The sequence below is a fragment of the Rana temporaria genome, chromosome 4 (genome assembly GCF_905171775.1).
Source record: "Rana temporaria chromosome 4, aRanTem1.1, whole genome shotgun sequence".
Classification (NCBI taxonomy): Eukaryota; Metazoa; Chordata; class Amphibia; order Anura; family Ranidae; genus Rana; species Rana temporaria.
The window spans coordinates 465,655,381-465,677,582 of record NC_053492.1 but is presented as its reverse complement, the minus strand read 5'-3'; the positions used below and the strand labels follow the sequence as shown (position 1 = coordinate 465,677,582).

Sequence of the window (22,202 nt, the reverse complement as noted above, 5' to 3'; positions counted from 1 at the left end):
AAGGACCAGTTTACTGTTGTTCCGACTTTAGGGGGGTCCAGACTATGCCCAGTGCTGGTAAACAATGCCCCATCTTTGGTATTAGGGGAGGAATAGTGACCAATTGTTGGTGCTAGTGGAAGGTATTATGTCCCATTGTTGGTGACAGCGGGAGGAATAGTGCCCTATTGTTGGTGTCCATGGCAGGAATAATGACTCAAGGGCCAAATAAAGGCGAGCAAAGGGCCCCATTCGACTCCCAGGCTGCAGTTTGGAGACCACTGGAATAGAGGCACTGTTCTATGAAGTGGTAACAAAGTGAAGGGTATCCCCCTGTTACTGGTAAATGTTAATGAGGTATCCCACCACTCCCTGTGCCTTATCCAACCCCTAGGGCCTAGACCAGGGCTGGGGAATCTCGGCCCTCCAGCTGTGGTGAAACTGCAAATCCCATCATGCCTCTGCCTCTAGGAGTCATGCCTGTGATTGTCAGGGTCTTGCAATGTCTCATGGGACTTGTAGTTTCAAAACAGCTGGAGGGCCGAGTTTGCCCTCGCCTGGCCTAGACTGTTGATTGAGCCAGAAAGAGTGACCATTACCGTGTGCCTGGCTGCCCCTGCACTTATCTGGTAGAGGAACCTGGGGCAAATCAGCGCTACAGATGGATAGAAACCTTACCTATCAATACACTCATTATGAGGTCCTCGGCCGGTGCAGTTTTAGCAGGTACTTTAACAGAACCTGAGAAGAAGAAAGAGAGAGAGAAAGAGAGTGCTATGACTTTGTCTTCCAACAGGATCAAGTGATCTAGTGGTCTTGTCTTAATATTCTAAAGTGTTTGATGTATCAGTCATATTTATTGTCAAGAGGCTGAACTCTGATCATCTTTATATTCCTGAATTACTGCTTGTCTAGGCGGAATGTAATGCAGAACAATACTTACCGTATTTATCGGCGTATACCGCGCACTTTTTTGCCCTAAAAATCAGGGCAAAATCGTGGGTGCGCGGTATACGCCGATACCCGCTTTACCGCGCCGAGTTTTGAATACTGCGCCGACATATACAGAGCGCAGTACACTCGGGTATAGTCGGCCAGTCTCGGCTCCTTCCGCGCTCACGTCCTGGACGTACAGGACGTGAGCGCGAGTGTTGCCGAGCCTGCCTGACAATACACGAGTGTACTGCGCTCTGTATATGTCGGCGCAGTATTCAAAACTCGGCGCGGGAAACGAGCGGGGAGGACGCCGCAGAAGGACGCCGGACCCGACGAAGAGGACACCCGAAGCCCGCAGACGGACCCCGGACCCGACGAAGAGGACACCAGAAGCCACAGAAGGACTCCGGACCCGACGAAGAGGACACCCGAAGCCGCAGAAGGACGCCGGACCCGACGAAGAGGACACCCGAAGCCGCAGAAGGACTCCGGACCCGACGAAAAGGACACCCGAAGCCGCAGAAGGACGCCGGACCCGACGAAGAGGACACCCGAAGCCGCAGAAGGACTCCGGACCCGACGAAGAGGACACCCGAAGCCGCAGACGGACGCCGGACCCGACGAAGAGGACACCAGAAACAGCAGACGGACGCCGGACCCGACAAGGCCGCCGATGGACGCCGCGCAAGACACCAAAACTGTAAGTACAAAAAAAACGCTTTTTCCACAGGATTGGGGGCCACTTTAGGGGTGCGCGGTATACGCGGGAGCACGTTATACCGCGATAAATACGGTACCTTATTCCTCGCTCCTACAGACTTTCCATAAAGCACCTTCGCTTCTCCCAGTCACGTGGCTGCCCCTCGCTGATGTCATAGTGTACAGTGAAGGCCCAGTGGACACTGTAAGCCCCCCCCCCCCACATATTTGGGCAAGGAAAATTGTCGGCTGTGACCCACACAATAAAAATGACAGGTGCCACTCAAGGTTCCACCAGGTCCTCTTATAGGACAAACCTGCTAGGAGTTCCGCCAAGGACAGAGCTCGTCCCCGGTAAAAACTTCCAGTAGGGAAAGGAAGTCCTAAAAGTCCCATATGACCGCAAAACCCTTTGAGGAGTTGTAGGACAGCCTCAGCCCAGGCTCCAACTAGGCCACGCCCGCCAATGCGTTTAGCTCCGCCACCGGAGGCTTAATTATGACCACTTTTGGTCGGTCCTGACCACTGCAAGACTGGGGACATCCCTCAAGAGATGCAGCTTTGGAGTTGCTCTCATCCAATCATCCAGCCATTACAATTTGGTTCTTGTCAAAAAGTCACTCTAATCCTTCCGCTTGCTTATTGTTTCTGCTTTCAACACATCAACTTCAGGGGCAACATGTTCACACATTTTTCACAGGGTTTCGCTGTGATGTGCGACTTTTAGGCTGCCACAAGAATAAGGTGAGCTTTTCTCTGCATTACACCTTCCCCATTACACCCCCCCCCCCTAATTCCTGAATATACAGGGGTGGGCAATTATTATTAAAGTGGAGGTTCACCCAAAATATACATTTTTAACATTAGATTTAGGCTAATTGTGGGAAGCAGAAACGTTTTTTTTTTTTTAAATCAATGCCGTACTTACCGTTGTAGAGATAGATGTTCTCCCGCCGCTTCCGGGTATGGGCTTCGGGACTGGGCGTTCCTATTTGATTGACAGCCTTCCGACCGTCGCATACAACGCTTCACGAGTTTCCGAAAGTAGCCAAACGTCGGTGCGCAGGCGCCCTATAGAGCCGCACCGACGTTCGGCTTCTTTCGGCAACTGGTGACGCGCTGTATGCGACCATCGGAAGGCTGTCAATCAAATAGGAGCGCCCAGTCCTGAAGATCATACCCGGAAGCGGCGGGAGAACATCTATCTCTACAACGGTAAGTATGGCATTGATTTAAAAAAAAATACCTGTTTCTGCTTCCCTTAATTAGCTTAAATCTAATGCTAAAAAATTTTTTTCGGGTGAACTCCCGCTTTAAAGTGGAACTTCACTTTCTCGGTCAACATGAACCGTTTTTAATCCTTATACTGCCAACATTAGTCATTAGATAGGAAGGTATATTATATTTACTATTTTTTTTTTGGCCTAGGCCTTTACAGGAGGAGGGTTTTTCACAGCTAACCACATACCGTCTACCTGCGCTAAGGGCAGATGGATTCCAGGAAAAAATGCTACATGAATCATCTGCCCTTACTCAAGATGGCCACGGCTAGAAATGCTAGGAGTAGACACGTGCACTGCGAAAAAATTTGTACTTTTTCGTTTCGTTCGTTTTTTTTTTTGTTTTTTTTTTAGGGTCATTCGTTATGATCGAAATTCGTAAAATTCGAAGATTCAGAAATTCGTAAATTGAAAATTCAAAAACTCGGAAATTAGAAAATTTGCAAATTCAATCATTTGAAAATGTGAATATCTGGAAATGAGAAAATCTGAAAATTCATAAATTCAATAATTCGGAAATTCATAAATTCGGAAATGGGAAAATCTGGAAAATTTGGAAATAAGAAAATCCGGAAAATTGAAAATTCAGAGATTTAAAAACCTGGAAATGTGAAAATTCGGAAATGTTACGTTTTGAAAATCCGAAAATAAGAAAGAAAATTAGAACATTTGAGATGATCGCTAACGTATAATAACTATAAAATTATAGGTGTTGGAACTTCCTTTCAAATTTGGCTGTTAGTAAACGTAATGAATACAAAATGTATCCAAAGTTACAAATTATCCAAAATAACGAATGCCGCATCTAAACGAATGGAACGGAACAAATAAACAATATAGGGACAGATTCACAGTGAGAGTACGCCGGCGTATCTACTGATACGCCGGCGTACTTTCAAATTTCCCGCGTCGTATCTTTAGTTTGAATCCTCAAACCAAGATACGATGGCTTCTGGGTTCGATCCGACAGGCGTACGGCTTTGTACGCCTTTGGATCGTAGGTGCAATACTTTGGCGCCCGCTGGGTGGAGTTTACGCGTCGTTTTCCGCGTCGGGTATGCTAATTAGCTTTTTCCGTCGATCCACGAAGGTACGCGTGGCCGTTGCATTCTCTTACGTCGTCGCTAGTCGGCTTTTCCCGGCGTATAGTTAAAGCTGCTATTTCGTGGCGTATAGATAGACTCGCCATGTTAAAGTATGGCCGTCGTTCCTGCGCTGAATTTTGAATTTTTTTTTGCGTAAGTTGTCCGTGAATAGGAAAGGACGTAACTCACGTCTACGTTCAAAAAATGACGTTGGTGCGACGTCATTTCGCGCAAAGCACGGTGGGAAATTTTCGAAACGGAGCATGCGCATTTCAATCGGCGCGGGGACGCGCTTCATTTAAATGAATCACGCCCCTTACCCGCCCAATTTGAAATACGCGCCGAGAAATACACTACGCCGCCGTAACTTACGGCGCGAAATCTTCCTGGATTCAAAATTCCGCCAGGTAAGATACGGTGGCGTAGCGTATCTCTGATGCGCTGCGCCAGGGCAATTCTTTGTGAATCTGGCCCATATTGTTTAATATGTGATTGCGGTGCACTTATTTGGTGTTAAAGCGGTGGTTCACCCTGAAAAACAAGTTTCTAGCATGCCATTCAGCATAGTAGCGCGAGCTACAGTATGCCTTTATATATTTTTTGGGCGCCGTACTCACTGTTTAATCGCGTAGTAAAGTTTCAGACTCCCCGCGGGGAATGGGCGTTCCTATGCAGAGGGAACGTGATTGACGGCCGGCTATGGAGCGTCACGCTTCCCGAGAAGAGCCGGAGTAGGACTCGGCTGTTCACGGCGCTATACGCCGCCTGCGCACAGACGTCGGAGCTGACTGTGCAGGCGCTGTGAAGAGCAAAGTCCTATTTCGGCTCTTCTCGGGAAGCGTGACGCGCCATAGCCGGCCGTCAATCACGTTCCCTCTGCATAGGAACGCCCATTCCCCTGAAACTTTACTACGCGATTAAACAGTGAGTACGGCGCCAAAAAAATATATATAGGCATACTGTAGCTCGCGCTACTATGCTAAATGGCATGGTAGAAAAAAAAAATATTTTTTTTAGGGTGAACCCCCGCTTTAAATTAGGAACAGGGGCTCCCAATGGAAGATTTAACCTCTTTTTGGATTTTGCATCACATTCTGTCCTGATAATTTTTAGAACGGGCAAATCTCCCCAACAGGGACATGGACAGTAGAAAGTCCCCCTATTTCTCTGCAGTAGTGAGTCCCCCTATTTCTCTGCAGTAGTGAGTCCCCCTATTTCTCTGCAGTAGTAAGTCCCCCTATTTCTCTGCAGTAGTGAGTCCCCCTATTTCTCTGCAGTAGTGAGTCCCCCTATTTCTCTGCAGTAGTGAGTCCCCCTATTTCTCTGCAGTAGTGAGTCCCCCTATTTCTCTGCAGTAGTAAGTCCCCCTATTTCTCTGCAGTAGTAAGTCCCCCTATTTCTCTGCAGTAGTGAGTCCCCCTATTTCTCTGCAGTAGTGAGTCCCCATATTTCTCTGCAGTAGTGAGTCCCCCTATTTCTCTGCAGTAGTGAGTCCCCCTATTTCTCTGCAGTAGTGAGTCCCCCTATTTCTCTGCAGTAGTGAGTCCCCCTATTTCTCTGCAGTAGTGAGTCCCCCTAAAACGACTTACCTGGCGGAGGCTGATTGTGAACATTTTGAGATGATGACTTAGGCGTTAAAGTAGAAGCGTGATTCAAGCCATTTTCTGCTGGCGCCGGCCTGGGCTCGCTGTTGGCTTCCTGTGGAACATCGCCAGCTTCAACCTAAAAAACAAAAACAAAAAAACAGACAGTAATGTTTAAATGATAGGTCAATCAAGAGCAATAACTTTTCAAACATGAAAACAATGCTGATAAACAACGGGGCCACCACTCATTCTACCAGCTGGGATGAGGGGGTCCCTGCCCTTCTGGGGGGGCAGCTGTAATAGAGAAACCAGCAGGGGCTACCATATGGGCAGTCGTCAATCCAGATTTCACCCATCATGACAGGCTTTGCCCAGAGGGCCTTCAGGGATTCAATCTTCCAGCTAGGGTTCACCACCCTGGACCTGTATAGCACCCTACCGGAAAATACCAGGCAACTCCGTAACAATCAGAGAGGACACAGGAGCCTCTACCTATCGCCCATAGGAGCCCGCAATCCACTGCCTGTAGGAGCTCGCAACCCGCCCATAGGAGCCTGCAAACCGGCCACCTGTAAGAGCCTGCAACCCGCCCATAGGAGCCCGATACCTGGCCGATGCTCGCTGCCCATAGTAGCCTGTCTGCCTTCAACCAATGGTGCAAGTGCCAGGGTAGGGGAGTGGGTGTCGCCGACTGACCAACCACAAGGGTAGGGAGGGGGGTTGTTTGCTGCCCCCCCCCCCCCAAAGAGGACTTCTTGACTTGTTTTGCCAGTGTCCAATCACATGTAGGTGGCAGCATAACCCTATTGTAAGGATTTCAGAAGAAATCTGTGTGAAACAACACAAGGTGCCACCTTAGGAAGTTGTGTGCTAAGGAAGCCCAGAGCTGGGCTCTGTGTGCCCATAGACACACATAGTGCAGTTAAGCCATGTCCCAATAATCCCTCCTCACAGGAGCTTGGCTGACAGCAGCAGGGGGCCCAAAGCTCCCTCGGCTTTCAGTGTCTCTTGTGACCAATTTAAGCGTATGTCCTTGTTCACATAGGGGATATACAGTATACATACATATATACATACACCAATGAATACACACAGCAGTCAAACAAGATTTTACACTCACACCTAACTGCGTAATTTTCCATTTTTGCAAAGCACAACATTTTAGCGCATTATTGGGCAGTTAAGAACTGCTCTTGTTTGCTCGTAGAAACCAACAGGATTATCCATTTAATTCTCCAATATTTCAATGGGAGAATGAAAGGAACCTGATTGGCTGTTTTGAACAAGTAAACAACTTTTCCACTGAGCAGTTTGATAAATCCGATCCCTTATTTTTACTAATGGTAAAAACAGACACAAGCTCTGGCGCCATCTAGTGAGTACCAAGCACATCGGTGAAAGTATAAGCTCACCTTTAAGAGCATGTTATGTTACACCTGTATTTAGACTGTAACCTTCAACATATTTCAACCTTTTTTTTGCATTTGTAAAACATTTTTGTTTCACCCGGGATGGCCCTCCTATCCACGATCCCTGGATCATTTGATTTTGCTTATAGGCTCCATTCACACTTGTGTGACCAGTCATGCAACTTTGGACATCGGAGTTGCTGACAAGTCGTTCGGCATGTTTTCCAATGATAACCAGGGCTTTTTTTTAGGGGGAACTTGGTGGAACTCAGTTCCACCACCTCTGGCTCAGACCCTTGGTAGGGGGGGCTGCTAACCACAATCACTTGTAAACACAGAAGTCTGGTTTCTGTGTTTACAAGTGACAGCTCCGTAATCTGTGCAACCCCCCCTGAACTCTGCACTCTGTATGCAATGCAATCCTGGTATTTAATGCCCCTTGAAGACTCACCTACTGTTCGTGAAATTTGACTGACCACATCCACTATTTGATGCGATTTGGAGGGTGTATGTGGGTGGAGGGTTTTTTTTTGGGGGGGGGGGGGGGGGTCATGGTTGAGTTCCAGCACCTATTGTTTAAAAAAAAAAAGCCCTGATGTTAACCATTCATATATGTGTGATATAAAGTTGCAGCAACTTCAAAGTAGTTCATTCACTACTTTGGTTCGACTTTCGTGCAACTTGAGGGCCATAGACTTCAATGTTAACCTTCAGAAGTTGCATGAAAGCCGTACCTGAATGTTATACAATGCAACTTGTGTGCAACAGTTGTCCATTATCACTGGTCAAAGCCAAAGTCGCAAACCAAGTTGCACCCATCCAAAGTTGCGTCAAAGTTGCACCAAATTTGCACTCCAAATTCGGTGCAACGTTGGAGTCATACAAGTGTGAAAGGAGCTGAGATGCCCTCAGACACTTCATTGCAGCAGCAAGGGCAGCCATTTCTTGCCATTGGAATTCGACAGCTATACCCTCCCCTGGGGAATGGGCAATTAAATTAGACTCCATAAGGGACCTGAAACACTTGTTGGCACCAGAAACAGGAAGGGAGGACCAATTTTCCCACACCTGGACGGTGCGGTCCATGTTCCGCTACTCCTTCGAATTTCAGGTCTGGGTCAAAGAAGACCATGATGGAGTGTCCCTGGCCTTATCCTTGCTCCTATCCTGCTTTCTACTTTGCTTACTCCCAAAGCACCTCCTTACATAGTTGCTCTTTTACAGCTGACACCTACTTTTCTCTACGATGATACATAAGAGATACCGTATTTATCGGCGTATAACACGCACTTTTTTCCCCTTAAAATCAGCGAAAAATCGTGGGTGCACGTTATACGCCGATCCTCGCTGTCTCAGAGCGCCACCGACAAAGACCGAGCCGAGTGTACTGGGCACTCGGCTAGGCTCGGCCACACTCGGCTCCGCCCGCAGCCACGCGAATGAAGCCGAACACACCGGAAATCCGGCTCTGCACAGCTCGACCGAGGCGCCAAACTCAAACACACAATGTTGCAACCCCCGGCAGACAGACGCCGGATAAGGCCGCCGATGGACGCGATGCCGGGCAAGACAGCAGACGGACACCGACAAGGCTGGACGGACCCCGCGCAAGGCGGCAGATGGACGCCGGACAAGGCTGCCGATGGACGCCGGGCAAGACATCCAAAATGTACGTTTTTTTCCTTAAACTTCCCTTCTAAGCTTGGGGTGCGCGTTATATGCCGATAAATACGGTAGTTAAATTGCAGATGTGGTTCTCTATACACTAATTGAATTTCATGTTTCATGACAGTTGCTCTTTCCCCCAATGTACTAGGTTAAATTTGCTATAAGTATGGGCTTTGTGGGTGTATATCTAATATTACTTTATACTGAACAATATTTTTGCCAAAATAGGCCCTACCCCGAAAATAAGACCTCATTGGGGAGGGCTGCAATATAAGTTCTACCACGAAAATAAGCCCTAGTAAAGTTAATGTTAAAAAAAAATTATCCACTTTGTAAAACTTCCACACTGGTAAAAGGTGCTGTGTCACCCCCCCCCCCCCCCCCTGCAACGATCATGCAAAATACCCCATCCACAGCAGCCGCTGACCCGCCGGAGGTCTTCCTCCCGGCTGAATTCTGCGGACCCTCATTCTGCAATGCTTGGAGCCGGCTGACGTCAGCGGGAATCTTGGAGCGAAGAAGAGCTGAGGCATGTTACATGATCGCTGAGGGCTGCTGTAAGCCACAAAAGCAGACACTGCACCCTATACTGGCACAATCCTCCCAGAAAACAGACTACATAATCTTAAAAGTACTTTAACCAAGATGTTTTTTGGGGGATTAAAATTACAACCTGACTGGCAGCATTTTACAGAGCACAGTGGGGACAATTGATGTGGGCACAGTGGCGACAATTGATGTGGGCACTGTGGGGAACAATTGATGTGGGCACAGTGGGGACAATTGATGTGGGCACAGTGGGGACACAATTGATGTGGGCACAGTGGGGACACAATTGATGTGGGCACAGTGGCGACAATTGATGTGGGCACAGTGGGGACAATTGATGTGGGCACAGTGGGGACAATTGATGTGGGCACTGTGGGGAACAATTGATGTGGGCACAGTGGGGACAATTGATGTGGGCACAGTGGGGACAATTGATGGCATTGCACAGTGGCTGCGTTTGATGGCACAATGGCTGCGTTTGGCATGGCACAGTGGTGACAATTGATGGCACAGTGGCGACAATTGATGGCACAGTGGCGACAATTGATGGCACAGTGGCGACAATTGATGGCATGGCACAGTGGCTGCCTTTGATGGGCACAGTGGCTGCCTGTGATGGGCACAGTGAGGCTGCAATTGTCTTTTTTTTTTTTATTCATTTGTTTGCGCCCCCCTAAAAATTTTGAGCACCAGCCGCCACCGGGTGTACAACCACTTTAAACAATTTCTTCTACAAAAAGTCGTAATTCCTTTAACTTTTTTATTTCAACAGAGAAAGGTCAAAGATGAATAACATTTTCTTGTGTCTAAAATAGCGTCTCCAGTGACTGATGCCCTAGATCAGGTGTTCTCTGGAGACCAGCGTACGAAGGGTACATTCTAATGGCCTCATTCACATATAATGTTCCCGCGGATGGATGGGAACATCACATTGTGAGATGATTTCTCACGGCGTGTGTAAATTGGACGTAGAGCAAATGTAGGTCAGGACGGCAACAAGTGATTTATAATTTAAAGAAAAGTTGATCGTATTTTTAGCTCTACAATTAAGACGAGTCAATGCGGGGGAAGGGAAAATGCTATTAAAATATCTCTGTAAAAGCAAGCCTCGGCCTAGAGTAGTGCGTGGGCAGAGGGAACACATTTTAGATGGGGATGTATAATTGATGATGTTACACATTAGAGCGGAGTATTAAAATCTGCAGTTCTGCAACTGCTATGGAGTGCAAAAAAGAACTGGAATGGTCAGGTTGGGTATTCAGGCACCTGTTACTGTTATATGCAAGACTAGCTTCCAAGTATAGGTCTAATTGGAGTGCCCCCCATGACCGATGTCATCTAAAAGCCAATGATGTGCTTGCTCCAGCAATAGGGACTCTGATGGCAGGGATGGACTGGCCATTGGGACTACAGGGTGTTTCCCGGTGGGCCGATGGCTCGGTGGGCCGGCGGCTCGGTGGGCCGGCTTCAGTGACAGCAGACCACCACCCCCCTCCACACCTCTGTCTCTCCCTCCCCGCAGTGCTCACCTGGGGGGGAACAAAGAAGCAGGGACGACGACAGAGGAGCATGGGGGGAGGGGACATACAGCTAAATCAACAGCTATGGCCTGAGAGTTGTCCCATAAGGGGGGGCACCAAACTGATTATTTGCCCCGGGTGAAATAATGTATAGCTTCCCCACTGGTACTGCCTATAAGAGTACCAGTACCAGCCGTTCTACTCTAATAAAGTAGAACGGCTAGTGGCTGGTGAAGGGGGAGAGGGGGCTTGGGTGGTCGGGGGGGTTCAGGAGTTGTCCGGCCGCCATAGGAGAGACCTGTCAAAGTGGGCCAGTCTGGATGAAGTCCAGGGCCAAATTTCTGTCCCAGTCCAGCCCTGTCTGATGGGGACCCTGAGGTAAGGGGGAATCTGATAGGGGTCGTGCTGTAGGGGGGATTCCAATAGAAACCCTGATGTTAGGCCGCGTACACACGATCAGTCCATCCGATGAGAAGGGTCCGGAGGACCGTTGTCATCGGTTAACCCATGAAGCTGACTGATGGTCTGATGTGCCTACACACCATCGGTTAATGAAACGATCGGGTCAGAACGCGGTGACCTAAAACACAACGACGTGCTGAAAAAAAACGAAGTTCAATGCTTCCAAGCATGCGTCGACTTGATTCTGAGCATGCGTGGGTTTTTAACCGATGCTTTTGCATACTAACGATCGGTTTTGACCTATCGGCCAGGCGTCCATCGGTTCAATTTTAAAGCAAGTTCTCATTTTTTTGACCGAAGGATAACTGACCGATGGGTCCCACACACGATCGGTTTGGACCGATGAAAACGGTCCTTCGGTCCGTTTTCATCGGTTTTGACCGATCGTGTGTACGCGGCCTAAGGGGGAACTCTGATGGGGCCCCTGATGCTGGGGGGACTCCAATGGGGACCCTGGTGTAAGAGGGAACTCTGATGGGGCCCCTGATGTAATGGGGACTCTAATGGGAACCCTGATGTAAGGAGGGAGGGGACTTTGATGTGGACCGTGATGTAATGGGGGCTCTGAGGCGGACCCTGATGTAAGGGGGACTCTGAATGAATGAATGAATGAATGAATGACTTGTATAGCGCTACTCATGCGAACTGAATCGCCTCTAGCCGCTTTTTTCCAGCCAGAGTCTGCTTGGCTGGTGCGGTCATTGTACTCCGTAGGATCGTGACACTCTACTGGGAACCCTGATGTAATGGGGGCTCTGATGGAGACCCTGATGTAAGGGGGGGCTTGGCTGGGGACCCTGATGTAAGTGGATGGGTGCTCTGCTGGGGACCCTGATGTAAGGGGACTATGATGGAGACCCTGATGTAATGGGGGCTCTGATGGATCCATGATGTAAGGGGGCTCTGATGGAGACCCTGATGTAAGGGGGGGCTCTGATGGAGACTGTGATGTAATGGGGGCTTTGATGAAGACCCTGATGTAAGGTGGACTGTGATGGACACCCTGATGTAAGGGGGAATATGAAGGACACCCTGATGTAAGGGGGAATCTGATGGAGACCCTGATGTAATGGGGGCTCTGATGGAGACCCTGATGTAATGGGGGCTTTGATGAAGACCCTGATGTAAGGGGGGGCTCTGCTGGGGACCCTGATGTAATGGGGGCTTTGATGAAGACCCTGATGTAAGGGGGGCTCTGCTGGGGACCCTGATGTCAGGGGACGGGGGCTCTGCTGGGGACCCTGATGTAAGGGGGGCTCTGATGGAGACCCTGATGTAAGGGGGGGGGCTCTGCTGGGGACCCTGATGTAAGGGGACGGGGGCTCTGCTGGGGACCCTGATGTAAGGGGACTATGATGGAGACCCTGATAGATCCATGATGTAAGGTGGACTGTGATGGACACCCTGATGTAAGGGGGAATATGAAGGACACCCTGATGTAAGGGGGAATCGGATGGGAACCCTGATCTAAAGGGGGAATCCAATAGGGAGCCTAATGTAATGTGAGCAGCACAGTGGCTAAGTGGTTAGCACTTCCACCTTCCAGCACTAGGGTCATTGGTTTGAATCCCAACCACAACAATACCTGCTTGGAGTTTGCATGTTCTCCCTGTGCGGGTTTCCTCCCACATTCCAAGGGTTGGGGACCTTAGATTCAGTCCTTGAGGGCAGGGACTGATGTGAATGTACAATATATACATAAAGCGCTGCGTACATTGATGACACTATATAAGTGCCTGAAATAAATAAAGTGGTGACTCTGATGTATGAGTGAATCTGCTGGGGACCCCGATATAATGGTGCACTCATTCACTTATTATTATTATACAGGATTTATATAGCGCCAACAGTTTACGCAACTCTTTACAACTTGTACTGATGTATTTTTTGGCCCACGAATATTAGTAAAATATAAGACGTGGCCCTTGCACTGAAAGGTTTGGAGACCCCGGGTCTAGGTGGGAAGAACATTCCCATATAATGCCGGTCATGGCCCGTCTACCTCTTTCTTCACTTCTTCCTCGTCCTCCAGCGTCAGGGCGGCCAGCTGTCTCGATCTCTGCTCCATCAAATTCACATATCTAATTGGATTCGATAAAGCTTCAATCACATCTGCGAAAAATAAAAATAAAATGATACAGTGTTTTTATATGAAGGATAATGTGACTTTTACACTCATTTGTGGATTGTAGAAGTTCTGCAAATAAAAAAATACCAAGGCTTTAAATGGATCAAAGAAATCCTTGCTGGCTTCTCCTGCCCTTCTCCACCATATCCGGCGGTATACCCCACACTGCCGCATTTGGTGCAAAACATGAACTTTGTAAACGATTTGCTGTGACACCCTGGTCTGTGTGAAGCAAATATTGTCTAAATATATTGGTCCTGTGTATTCTTCCTTAAAGCGGGAGTTCACCCAAAAATCAACTTTCTGCAGTTAGATCCAGCATACTGCTGACATCTGCAGTATGCTGGTCTTTTTTATTTTATTTTGGTACTTATCGTTTTAGCAGTATTTCTTCTATGCCTCCAGGCGGGGATTACTTCCGGGTATAGGCGTTCCCTTCAAGACAAGCAAGTTGATTGACAGCCTTCGATAGCGCGTCACGGCTTCCGAAGATACACGAGTGACGCTCGGCAATTTACGGCGCCTGCGCAGTCAGCTCTACACGGCAGGCGCAGGCGCCGTAAACAGCCAAGTGTCATCTCGGCTGTTTTCGGAAGCCGTGACGCGATATCGAAAGCCGTCAATCAACTTGCTTGCCTTCGGGAATGCCCATTCCCCGAAGGATTCCCCGCTCGGAGCCATAGAAAAAATACGGCTATAACGATAAGTACCAAAATAAATAAAAAAAGACCAGCATACTGCAGATGTCAGCAGTATGCTGGATCTAACTGCAGAAAGTTGATTTTTGGGTGAACTCCCGCTTTAAATCTCGGTGTGCTTTGTGTATTTCTTCTAGATCTGTGCAGTAATCAAGTGTGAGACTTCCTCTGTGTAGGAGTTTCCTGTATTAACCACTTGACATCCGCCCGCCGTCAAATGACGGCGGGCGAAATGCTCTATTGTTCCGACATGACGTCATATGACGTCCTGTCATTTAAAGCCTCTAGGGCCTCTACCCGTTGCGTCACTGGAAACACAGTGCGCATGCCCGGCGGCCGCGATGGCGGCCGGGCACCCGCTATTGCCCAGTAACTGAGCAGGGACGTGGAGCTCTGTGTGTAAACACACAGATCCACGTCCTGTCAGGGAGAGATGATACCGATCTGTGTCCCTTGTACATAGGGACATAGATCGGTCACCTCCCCAGTCACCCCCCTCCCCCTACAGTTAGAACACACCCAGGCTACACATTTAACCCCTTCCCCGCCCCCTAGTGGTTAACCCATTCAATGCCAGTCACATTTATACAGTAATTAGTGCATATTTACAGCACTGTTCACTGTATAAATGTGAATGGTCCCAAAAATGTGTCAAAAGTGTCCGATGTGTCCGCTATAATGTCGCAGTCCCGAAAAAAAAACGCAGATCGCCGCCATTCCTAGTAAAAAAATCAATAAAATAAAAAAATTAGTTCGGTATTTTGTAGGCAATATAACTTTTGCGCAAACCAGGTTATTGTGTTTTTTTTTTTTTACCAAAAATATGTAGAAGAATACGTATCGGCCTAAACTGAGAAAAAAAATATTTGTTTAAAAAAAAAATGGGATATTTATTATAGCAAAAAGTAAAAAATATTGTGTTTTTTTTCAAAATCGTCGCTCTTTTTTTGTTTATAGCCCAAAAAATAAAAACCGCACAGGCGATCAAATACCACCAAAAGAAAGCTCTATTTGTGGGGAAAAAAGGACGTCAATTTTGTTTGGGAGCCACGTCGCACGACCGCGCAATTGTCAGTTAAATGCTACGCAGTGCCGGAAGCTAAAATCTCGTCTGGGCAAGAAGGGGGTGTATGTGCCCAGTAGGCAAGTGGTTAAAGACCGGTCACTGCTCTTCTCTCTCCTTGTGCAGCTTGACTGGTCTTGTCTCCACCCCCTCTTGTGGTTTTCTACAGGCAGCCCTTAGTGGGTGGAGCATCTGGGCTCCTCCCACAGCTCTGTTTTCTCTCCTTGTACAGGTTGACTGGCATGTCTGCAAGCTAGTGCACGAGATATGTAAATAACCTGTCACTCAAGCAAGGACTTTGGTCTTTATAGGGAAGTCTGTTTTATTTCACTGAACAATAAAGAGGATTGCTCAGAGCTGGATTAACTCTGTGTGGCAAGACTGGGCACAGATGATAGGAAATCTTATTCTCTACATTGTGACATCAAAAAATCAAAAAATAAATAAAAATGTGGGATTTAAATTCACTTTAAGTCAATGGAGCGCTTTAGTAACCCATTAACAAAAAAACAAAAAACAAATTGGCGTTCAGGATCGCCTCCCAAACGCCTGACAGCAGCTGCTTAGCCGTCCCCTAAAAAAAGCGTTCCACTGCGGATCACTGCCCAAATGTGAACCTTCGCCTCTGTGAAAAGATTTTTCATAAACCTATAATAGAAAAATGACGTCTATATCTATTTATGTATAGTGATAATTAAAGATTTAGGCCCAGATTCTCAAAGGGCTTACGACGGCGCAACGCAATGTGCGCCGTCGTAAGTCCTAATCTGGGCCGTCGTATCTATGCGACTGATTCTTAGAATCAGTTACTGTGATACATTTGCCTATATGTCTCAGTGTACTGCTCCCTGCAAGCCATGGGTAGAGGTAGAAAGGAATTTCATGTGTGATTCATTCCTCTGACCGGTTATTGACGTGCTAATGTCCCCTCACTATTCTATAGGTTAATTGATCTATTGTGTTGTGTAAAGAAGATCTGTGTTTACCCTTAAAAGATGTGTATTGTATCATCAGGCTAAATGATTAGAGAAGTAGTATGTTAATTATTCTGATTGCTTCAGTGTATTAATTAACTCCCCTGATGTCTTTATCTAAAGAAACGTGTCTGCATGGTCGGCTCCGACTTGTCTCCTATAATCTGTATGGGAAACCCCACTGTGTGAGGGGGGCGTTCCTAACAGGTTGTAACCACATATAAGCTGAGTTTTTGTGTCAATAAAGTGTCTTGGTTCCAGCAGTAAGCTTGGCATGTGTGGCTTTCTGGGCGATTCCAGGGATATCCCTCCTCGTGGACTATTGGGGTGATTTTCGTTATGGGAAGAAGGGAACGTTGACGGGGATATCATACCGATACCGTCACAAATTGGTTGGCAGCAGCGGGATTTTCCCTTCTACTCTCCTTTACACCTGGATTCCAAGCAGACACTGGAAGAACTACTGGAAGTTCGTGGAAGGATTGCTAGCAACAAAACCAAGCGGGTCATCATAGCAGAATCAATGGAGCTAGACCAGGAGGACGGGATTGCAGCAACGCCAGCAGTACAAGAGATGGAGACACCAGTGATTCAGGAGGAGGAATCGCCAGCCAACAAGCTAATGAGAGAGAATCTAGCGTGGTTCGGCCCGAACCCAACGCCGGATGTGGTACTGAAAGTGATGGACATGTTAGTAAACGCAGAACTACAGTTAAAACTGGCAGCAGTCCAACAAGCAGCCGCACCTTCTCCAAACAGTGAGTACAGCACAGCAGACGCAAGGAAGATTCCGTTTAGCGCTTTTAAAGCTTTTGATGAAAAGGACTGTGAGATTGATAACTTCCTGGCGGATTTTGAGCGACAATGTAACCTGCACCGAATAGCTAGAAGAGAGTGGGTCGCAATATTGTCAGGCAAACTGTCAGGCAAAGCTTCTGATGCTTTCCGGACCGTGCCAGATCAGGATATCCATAGCTACGCCCGGGTTAAAGAAGTGCTCCTGGCTCGTTATGCAGTAACCCCAGAGTCCCACCGACAGAAGTTCAGGGACTCACGCAAAACCACGAAAGACTCTTATGCGGAATGGGCATGCCAGTTGTCCCGGTCGGCCTCTAACTGGGCTAACAGCAGCCAGGCCACCACCGCAGAGGACATTTTGCAACTAATGCTCCTGGAGCAATTTTACAATCACATCCAGACGGATGTCAAAGATTGGGTGAGAGATCGCAGGCCCATGACTCTACCAGAGGCCGCTAAGTTGGCGGATGAATATGCGGATACTCGCAAGACGAACCAGATCACACCACAGGAACAACCTCCACCACAAACGGTGCCCTCACACCCACCAGCCGCTAGATACCAACCTCCTAACAGACCGGTGAGATCTAGCCCTCACTATCCACGCCAGGAGGGCAACGAACAACGCTGCTTCCGGTGCAAACAGCTGGGTCACTTCAAGCAGAATTGCCCCATGAATGACAACACCAGGTCAAATTGGTCTCAACCTGGGTACCGCCCACCAGCAGCAGCCCATTGTGTAGACTCGGCTTGGGATCCCCAGGAGCGGGGTCGGGAAGAACCATTGGGCACCCCTTACGAAGCCCTCATGGTACAATCTGCTATTACGGACAACAGGGAACACCATTGTCAGCTGGTCATGGGCTCCAGCCCTGAGCCGGAGGGGCCCTGGAGGGAGCTGGGCAGAAAGAGGCACCGCCGGCCACCCTTCAAGAAGAAGAGGTCCTGGAAGCCGTATAACAAGCTGACCTGGGAGGAGAAGAAGCGACTGGAGGAGAGGGAGTCGCAGCGGGCGTCCCAGATGCGGGCCGAGATGTTCGCCAAGGGCCCACCGGTGGCCCCTTACACCACCACCCAGTTCCTGATGATGAAGGACCACGTGGAGAGCCTGCAGGACATGAGCAAGCAGGAGCTGATCCGTGAGTACATGGAGCTGGAGGAGTGCATAAGCCGCATGGAGGAGGAGAACAACCACCTGAGGTCACAGCAGGCTGACCCCCCCAGGCTCCATGAACTGGAGATGGAGCTGGAGAAGCTCCAAGAGGAGAACCGGCGGCTGCGGAGGGAGCAGGGGGTGGCTGACCTTATGGGGCTCTGAGTCCCCTCCCCCCCCCCCCCCCGGACTCTGAGCACCAGTGCTACAGCATTTCAACAAATATAACTTTTTCTTTTTATGAATCTCCTGTGATTGTCACTTCAGAGCCATAACCTGCCCCCTCCCATAGCGGGACACCTAGACGGCGGCGCACAGACCCATTCGCTGTCTTCACACTGACTTCTGGTGACTTTGCAGATCGCACAAAGACTTGGGGACTGACCGGCGTGTGATCTGACGACCCGGTGACATACCTGAGTCTGAAGCAGTTGCCAAGGGAGGTCAGTCATGCCAAACGGAGTTAACCTCGGACTAAAAGCTCTGAACCCGTCAACCCTACTGGACCAGGGAAGGTCCAACCGGATTTGCCGGAGCAGGGAGCAAAAGGGGGGCCATTGTGATACATTTGCCTATATGTCTCAGTATACTGCTCCCTGCAAGCCATGGGTAGAGGTAGAAAGGAATTTCATGTGTGATTCATTCCTCTGACCGGTTATTGACGTGCTAATGTCCCCTCACTATTCTAAAGGTTAATTGATCTATTGTGTTGTGTAAAGAAGATCTGTGTTTACCCTTAAAAGATGTGTATTGTATCATCAGGCTAAATGATTAGAGAAGTAGTATGTTAATTATTCTGATTGCTTCAGTGTATTAATTAACTCCCCTGATGTCTTTATCTAAAGAAACGTGTCTGCATGGTCGGCTCCGACTTGTCTCCTATAATCTGTATGGGAAACCCCACTGTGTGAGGGGGGCGTTCCTAACAGGTTGTAACCACATATAAGCTGAGTTTTTGTGTCAATAAAGTGTCTTGGTTCCAGCAGTAAGCTTGGCATGTGTGGCTTTCTGGGCGATTCCAGGGATATCCCTCCTCGTGGAATATTGGGGTGATTTTCGTTATGGGAAGAAGGGAACGTTGACGGGGATATCATACCGATACCGTCACAGTTACGCATAGATATCCATTAGATCCGACAGGCGTAAGGCTCTTACGCCGTCGGATCTTAAATGCAATTTTTTTTTTCGCCGCTAGGTGTCGCCTCCGTTGTTTTCTCCGTCGGGTATGCAAATGAGCAAAATACACGAATTCCCGAACGTACGGTCGACGCAGTGAAGATACAACGTTTACGTTAGATTTGCGACGCGTAAAGTTGCCCCTGCTATATGAGGGGCAACCAATGTTAAGTATGGCCGTCGTTCCCGCGTCGAAATTTAAAAATGTACGTTGTTTGCGTAAGTTGTCCGTGAATGCGGCTGGACGCCATTTACGTTCACTTCGAAACCAATGACGTCATTTAGCGCAATGCACGTTGGGAAATTTTAGGGACGGCGCGTGCGCAGTACGTTCGGCACGGGAACGCGCCTAATTTAAATGATCCACGCCCCCTACCCGGATCATTTGAATTAGGCGGGCTTGCGCCGGGGGATTTACGCTACGCCGCCACAACTTTACAGGCAAGTGCTTTGTGAATCAAGCACTTGCCCGTAAAACTTGCGGTGGCGTAACGTAAATGAGATACGTTACGCCGCCGCAGAGATGCGGCGATCTACGAGAATCTGCCCCTTACTTTCTTTTTTTATACAGAATACAACCCAGCTCATATTTTGTATACCCAGTAGGTTGAGGTTTAGCTCTGCGGACACGCTCATCGTAAAGTCTATCCGTGGATTGTTCATCCGCAGCTGCAGCGTATCTGGGCTGCTGCTGCCACCCAGTGGTGAAAATATATATGAACCAAAGGAAGAATATTTAGGCCCGGATTCACGTAGAATCGCGTATCTTTGTGCGGGCGTAACGTATCCTATTTACGTTACGCCTCCGCAACTTTTACAGGCAAGTGCCGCATTCTCAAACGAAAGTTGCGGCGGCGTAGCGTAAATAGGCCGGCGTAAGCCCGCCTAATTCAAATGTGGTAGATGTGGGCGTTGTGTTATGTAAATTTTATGTGACCCCACGTAAATGACGCTTTTTACAAACGGTGAAAGTATCCCAGTGCGCATGCTCCAAATCAACTCGCAAGAAGCCAATGCTTTCGACGTGAACGTAAATGACGCCCAGCCCTATTCGCGAACGACTTACGCAAAAGACGTAAAATGTTCAAAATTCAACGCGGAAACGACGTCCATACTTAACATTGGTATGCCGCATCTACGCCTCATCAGGGGTAACTTTACGCCGGGAAAAGCCTAACGTAAACGGCGTATCTGTACTGCGTCGGCCGGGTGTACGTTCGTGAATTGGCGTATCTAGCTGATTTACATATTTCTAGGCGTAAATCAGCATACACGCCCCTAGCGGCCAGCGTAAATATGCAGTTAAGATCCGACGGCGTAAGAGACTTACGCTGTTCGGATCTAATAGAAATCTATGCGTAACTGATTCTATGAAGAAGGCGCATAGATACGACGGCTCGGACTCAGAGTTACGACGGCGTATCTGGAGATACGCCGGCCTAACTCGTTTGAGAATCCGGGCCTTAACTTTTAAAAGAATTAAAAACATTTAGAGAAAGTATCATTTTTTTTTTCTAATTCACACAAAATGTTAAAAAAAAAAAAAAATGTAAATAAAGCAATTTGAAGCATTTACTATACCTGCAAATGTATCGGGGACGTAATCTTTCACCACTATGCAGACAAAGATGGCCGGTAGTGTCAGTGGTACATTCTTCTCATTCCGTAGACAGATGTAATGATAACCTAAAAAAAAATTAAAATAAAGCAGTTGGTCTTTTATTTCGAAAAAATAAATAAAATGTAACTACACCTAGACAGGTTCAAGGGGATTTAACTAGGCAGACAATAAGCAGAAATTATCAGATTTTGTTCACTTTATAATAATAACAGAAGGAAGTCAGTGGCCTGTCTGTCTTTAACCACGTAAGCCCCGGACCTTTAGGCAGGTAATGGACCCGGACAGTTTTTGTGATTCGGCACTGCGTCGCTTTAACGGACAACTGCGCGGTCGTGCGACGTGGCTCCCAAACAAAATTGGCGTCCTTTTTTTCCCCCACAAATAGAGCTTTCTTTTGGTGGTATTTGATCACCTCTGCGGTTTTTATTTTTTTGCGCTATAAACAAAAATAGAGCGAAAATTTTGAAAAAAATGCAATATTTTTTACTTTTTGCTATAATAAATATCCCCCAAAAATATATAAAAAAACATTTTTTTCCCCTCAGTTTAGGCCGATGCGTATTCTTCTACCTATTTTTCGTTAAAAAAAATCACAATAAACGTTTATTGATTGGTTTGCGCAAAAGTTATTGCGTTTACAAAATAGGGGATAGTTTATGGCATTTTTATTAATATTTTTTTTATTACTAGTAATGGCGGCGATCAGCGATTTTTTTTCGGTACTGCGACATTATGGCGGACACATCGGACACTTCTGACACATTTTTGGGACCATTGGCATTTTTATAGCGATCAGTGCTATAAAAATGCATTGGATTACTATAAAAATGCCACTGGCAGTGAAAGGGTTAACACTAGGGGGCGGGGAAGGGGTTAAGTATGTTCCCTGGGTGTGTTCTAACTGTAGGGGGGGTGGCCTCACTAGGGGAAATGACTGATCGCTGTTCATACATTGTATGATCAGCATTTCTCTCCCTGACAGGACCGGGAGCTGTGTGTTTACACACACAGCTCCCGGTCCCCGCTCTGTAGCGAGTAATTGTGGGTGCGCGGCGGTAATCGAACCGCCGGGCACGTGCGTCGGGATCAGGGACGAGCGGTGGGCACGTGCCGCCGTGGCCGCTTTGCGAGGTGACGTTATACTACGTGCTCTCGCGCAGGGGAGCCGACCTGCCACCGTAGGTGATCAAATACTACCAAAAGAAAACTCTATTTGCGGGAAAAAAAGGATGTCAGCAGCCCCTCTAATACTTACCTGAGCCCCATCTCGATCCAGTGATGTTGCACGAGAGTCTCGGCTGTTCGGGACTCTCCTTCCTCATTGGCTGAGACAGCAGTGGGGCGCCATTGGCTGTCAGTCAAAGTCAGTGAGCCAATGAGAAGAGAGAGGGGGTGGGGCCGAGCAGCAGCTCCATGTC

The 22,202-nt window shown here is 48.0% G+C and overlaps 1 protein-coding gene across 1 annotated transcript in view; it reads right to left on the bottom strand.

Annotated features, from left to right (window-relative positions):
* Positions 1–22,202, bottom strand: part of PLCB1 (phospholipase C beta 1) — an 825,411-nt gene that overhangs the window by 115,546 nt on the left and 687,663 nt on the right. The window contains exons 22-25 of the mRNA XM_040351701.1: positions 20,745–20,849; positions 13,176–13,285; positions 5,569–5,701; positions 658–720 (exon numbers count right to left, since the gene is read on the bottom strand). Of these exons, the coding sequence (XP_040207635.1) occupies positions 658–720; positions 5,569–5,701; positions 13,176–13,285; positions 20,745–20,849 (411 nt within the window). The remainder of the gene's footprint in view (positions 1–657; positions 721–5,568; positions 5,702–13,175; positions 13,286–20,744; positions 20,850–22,202) is intronic.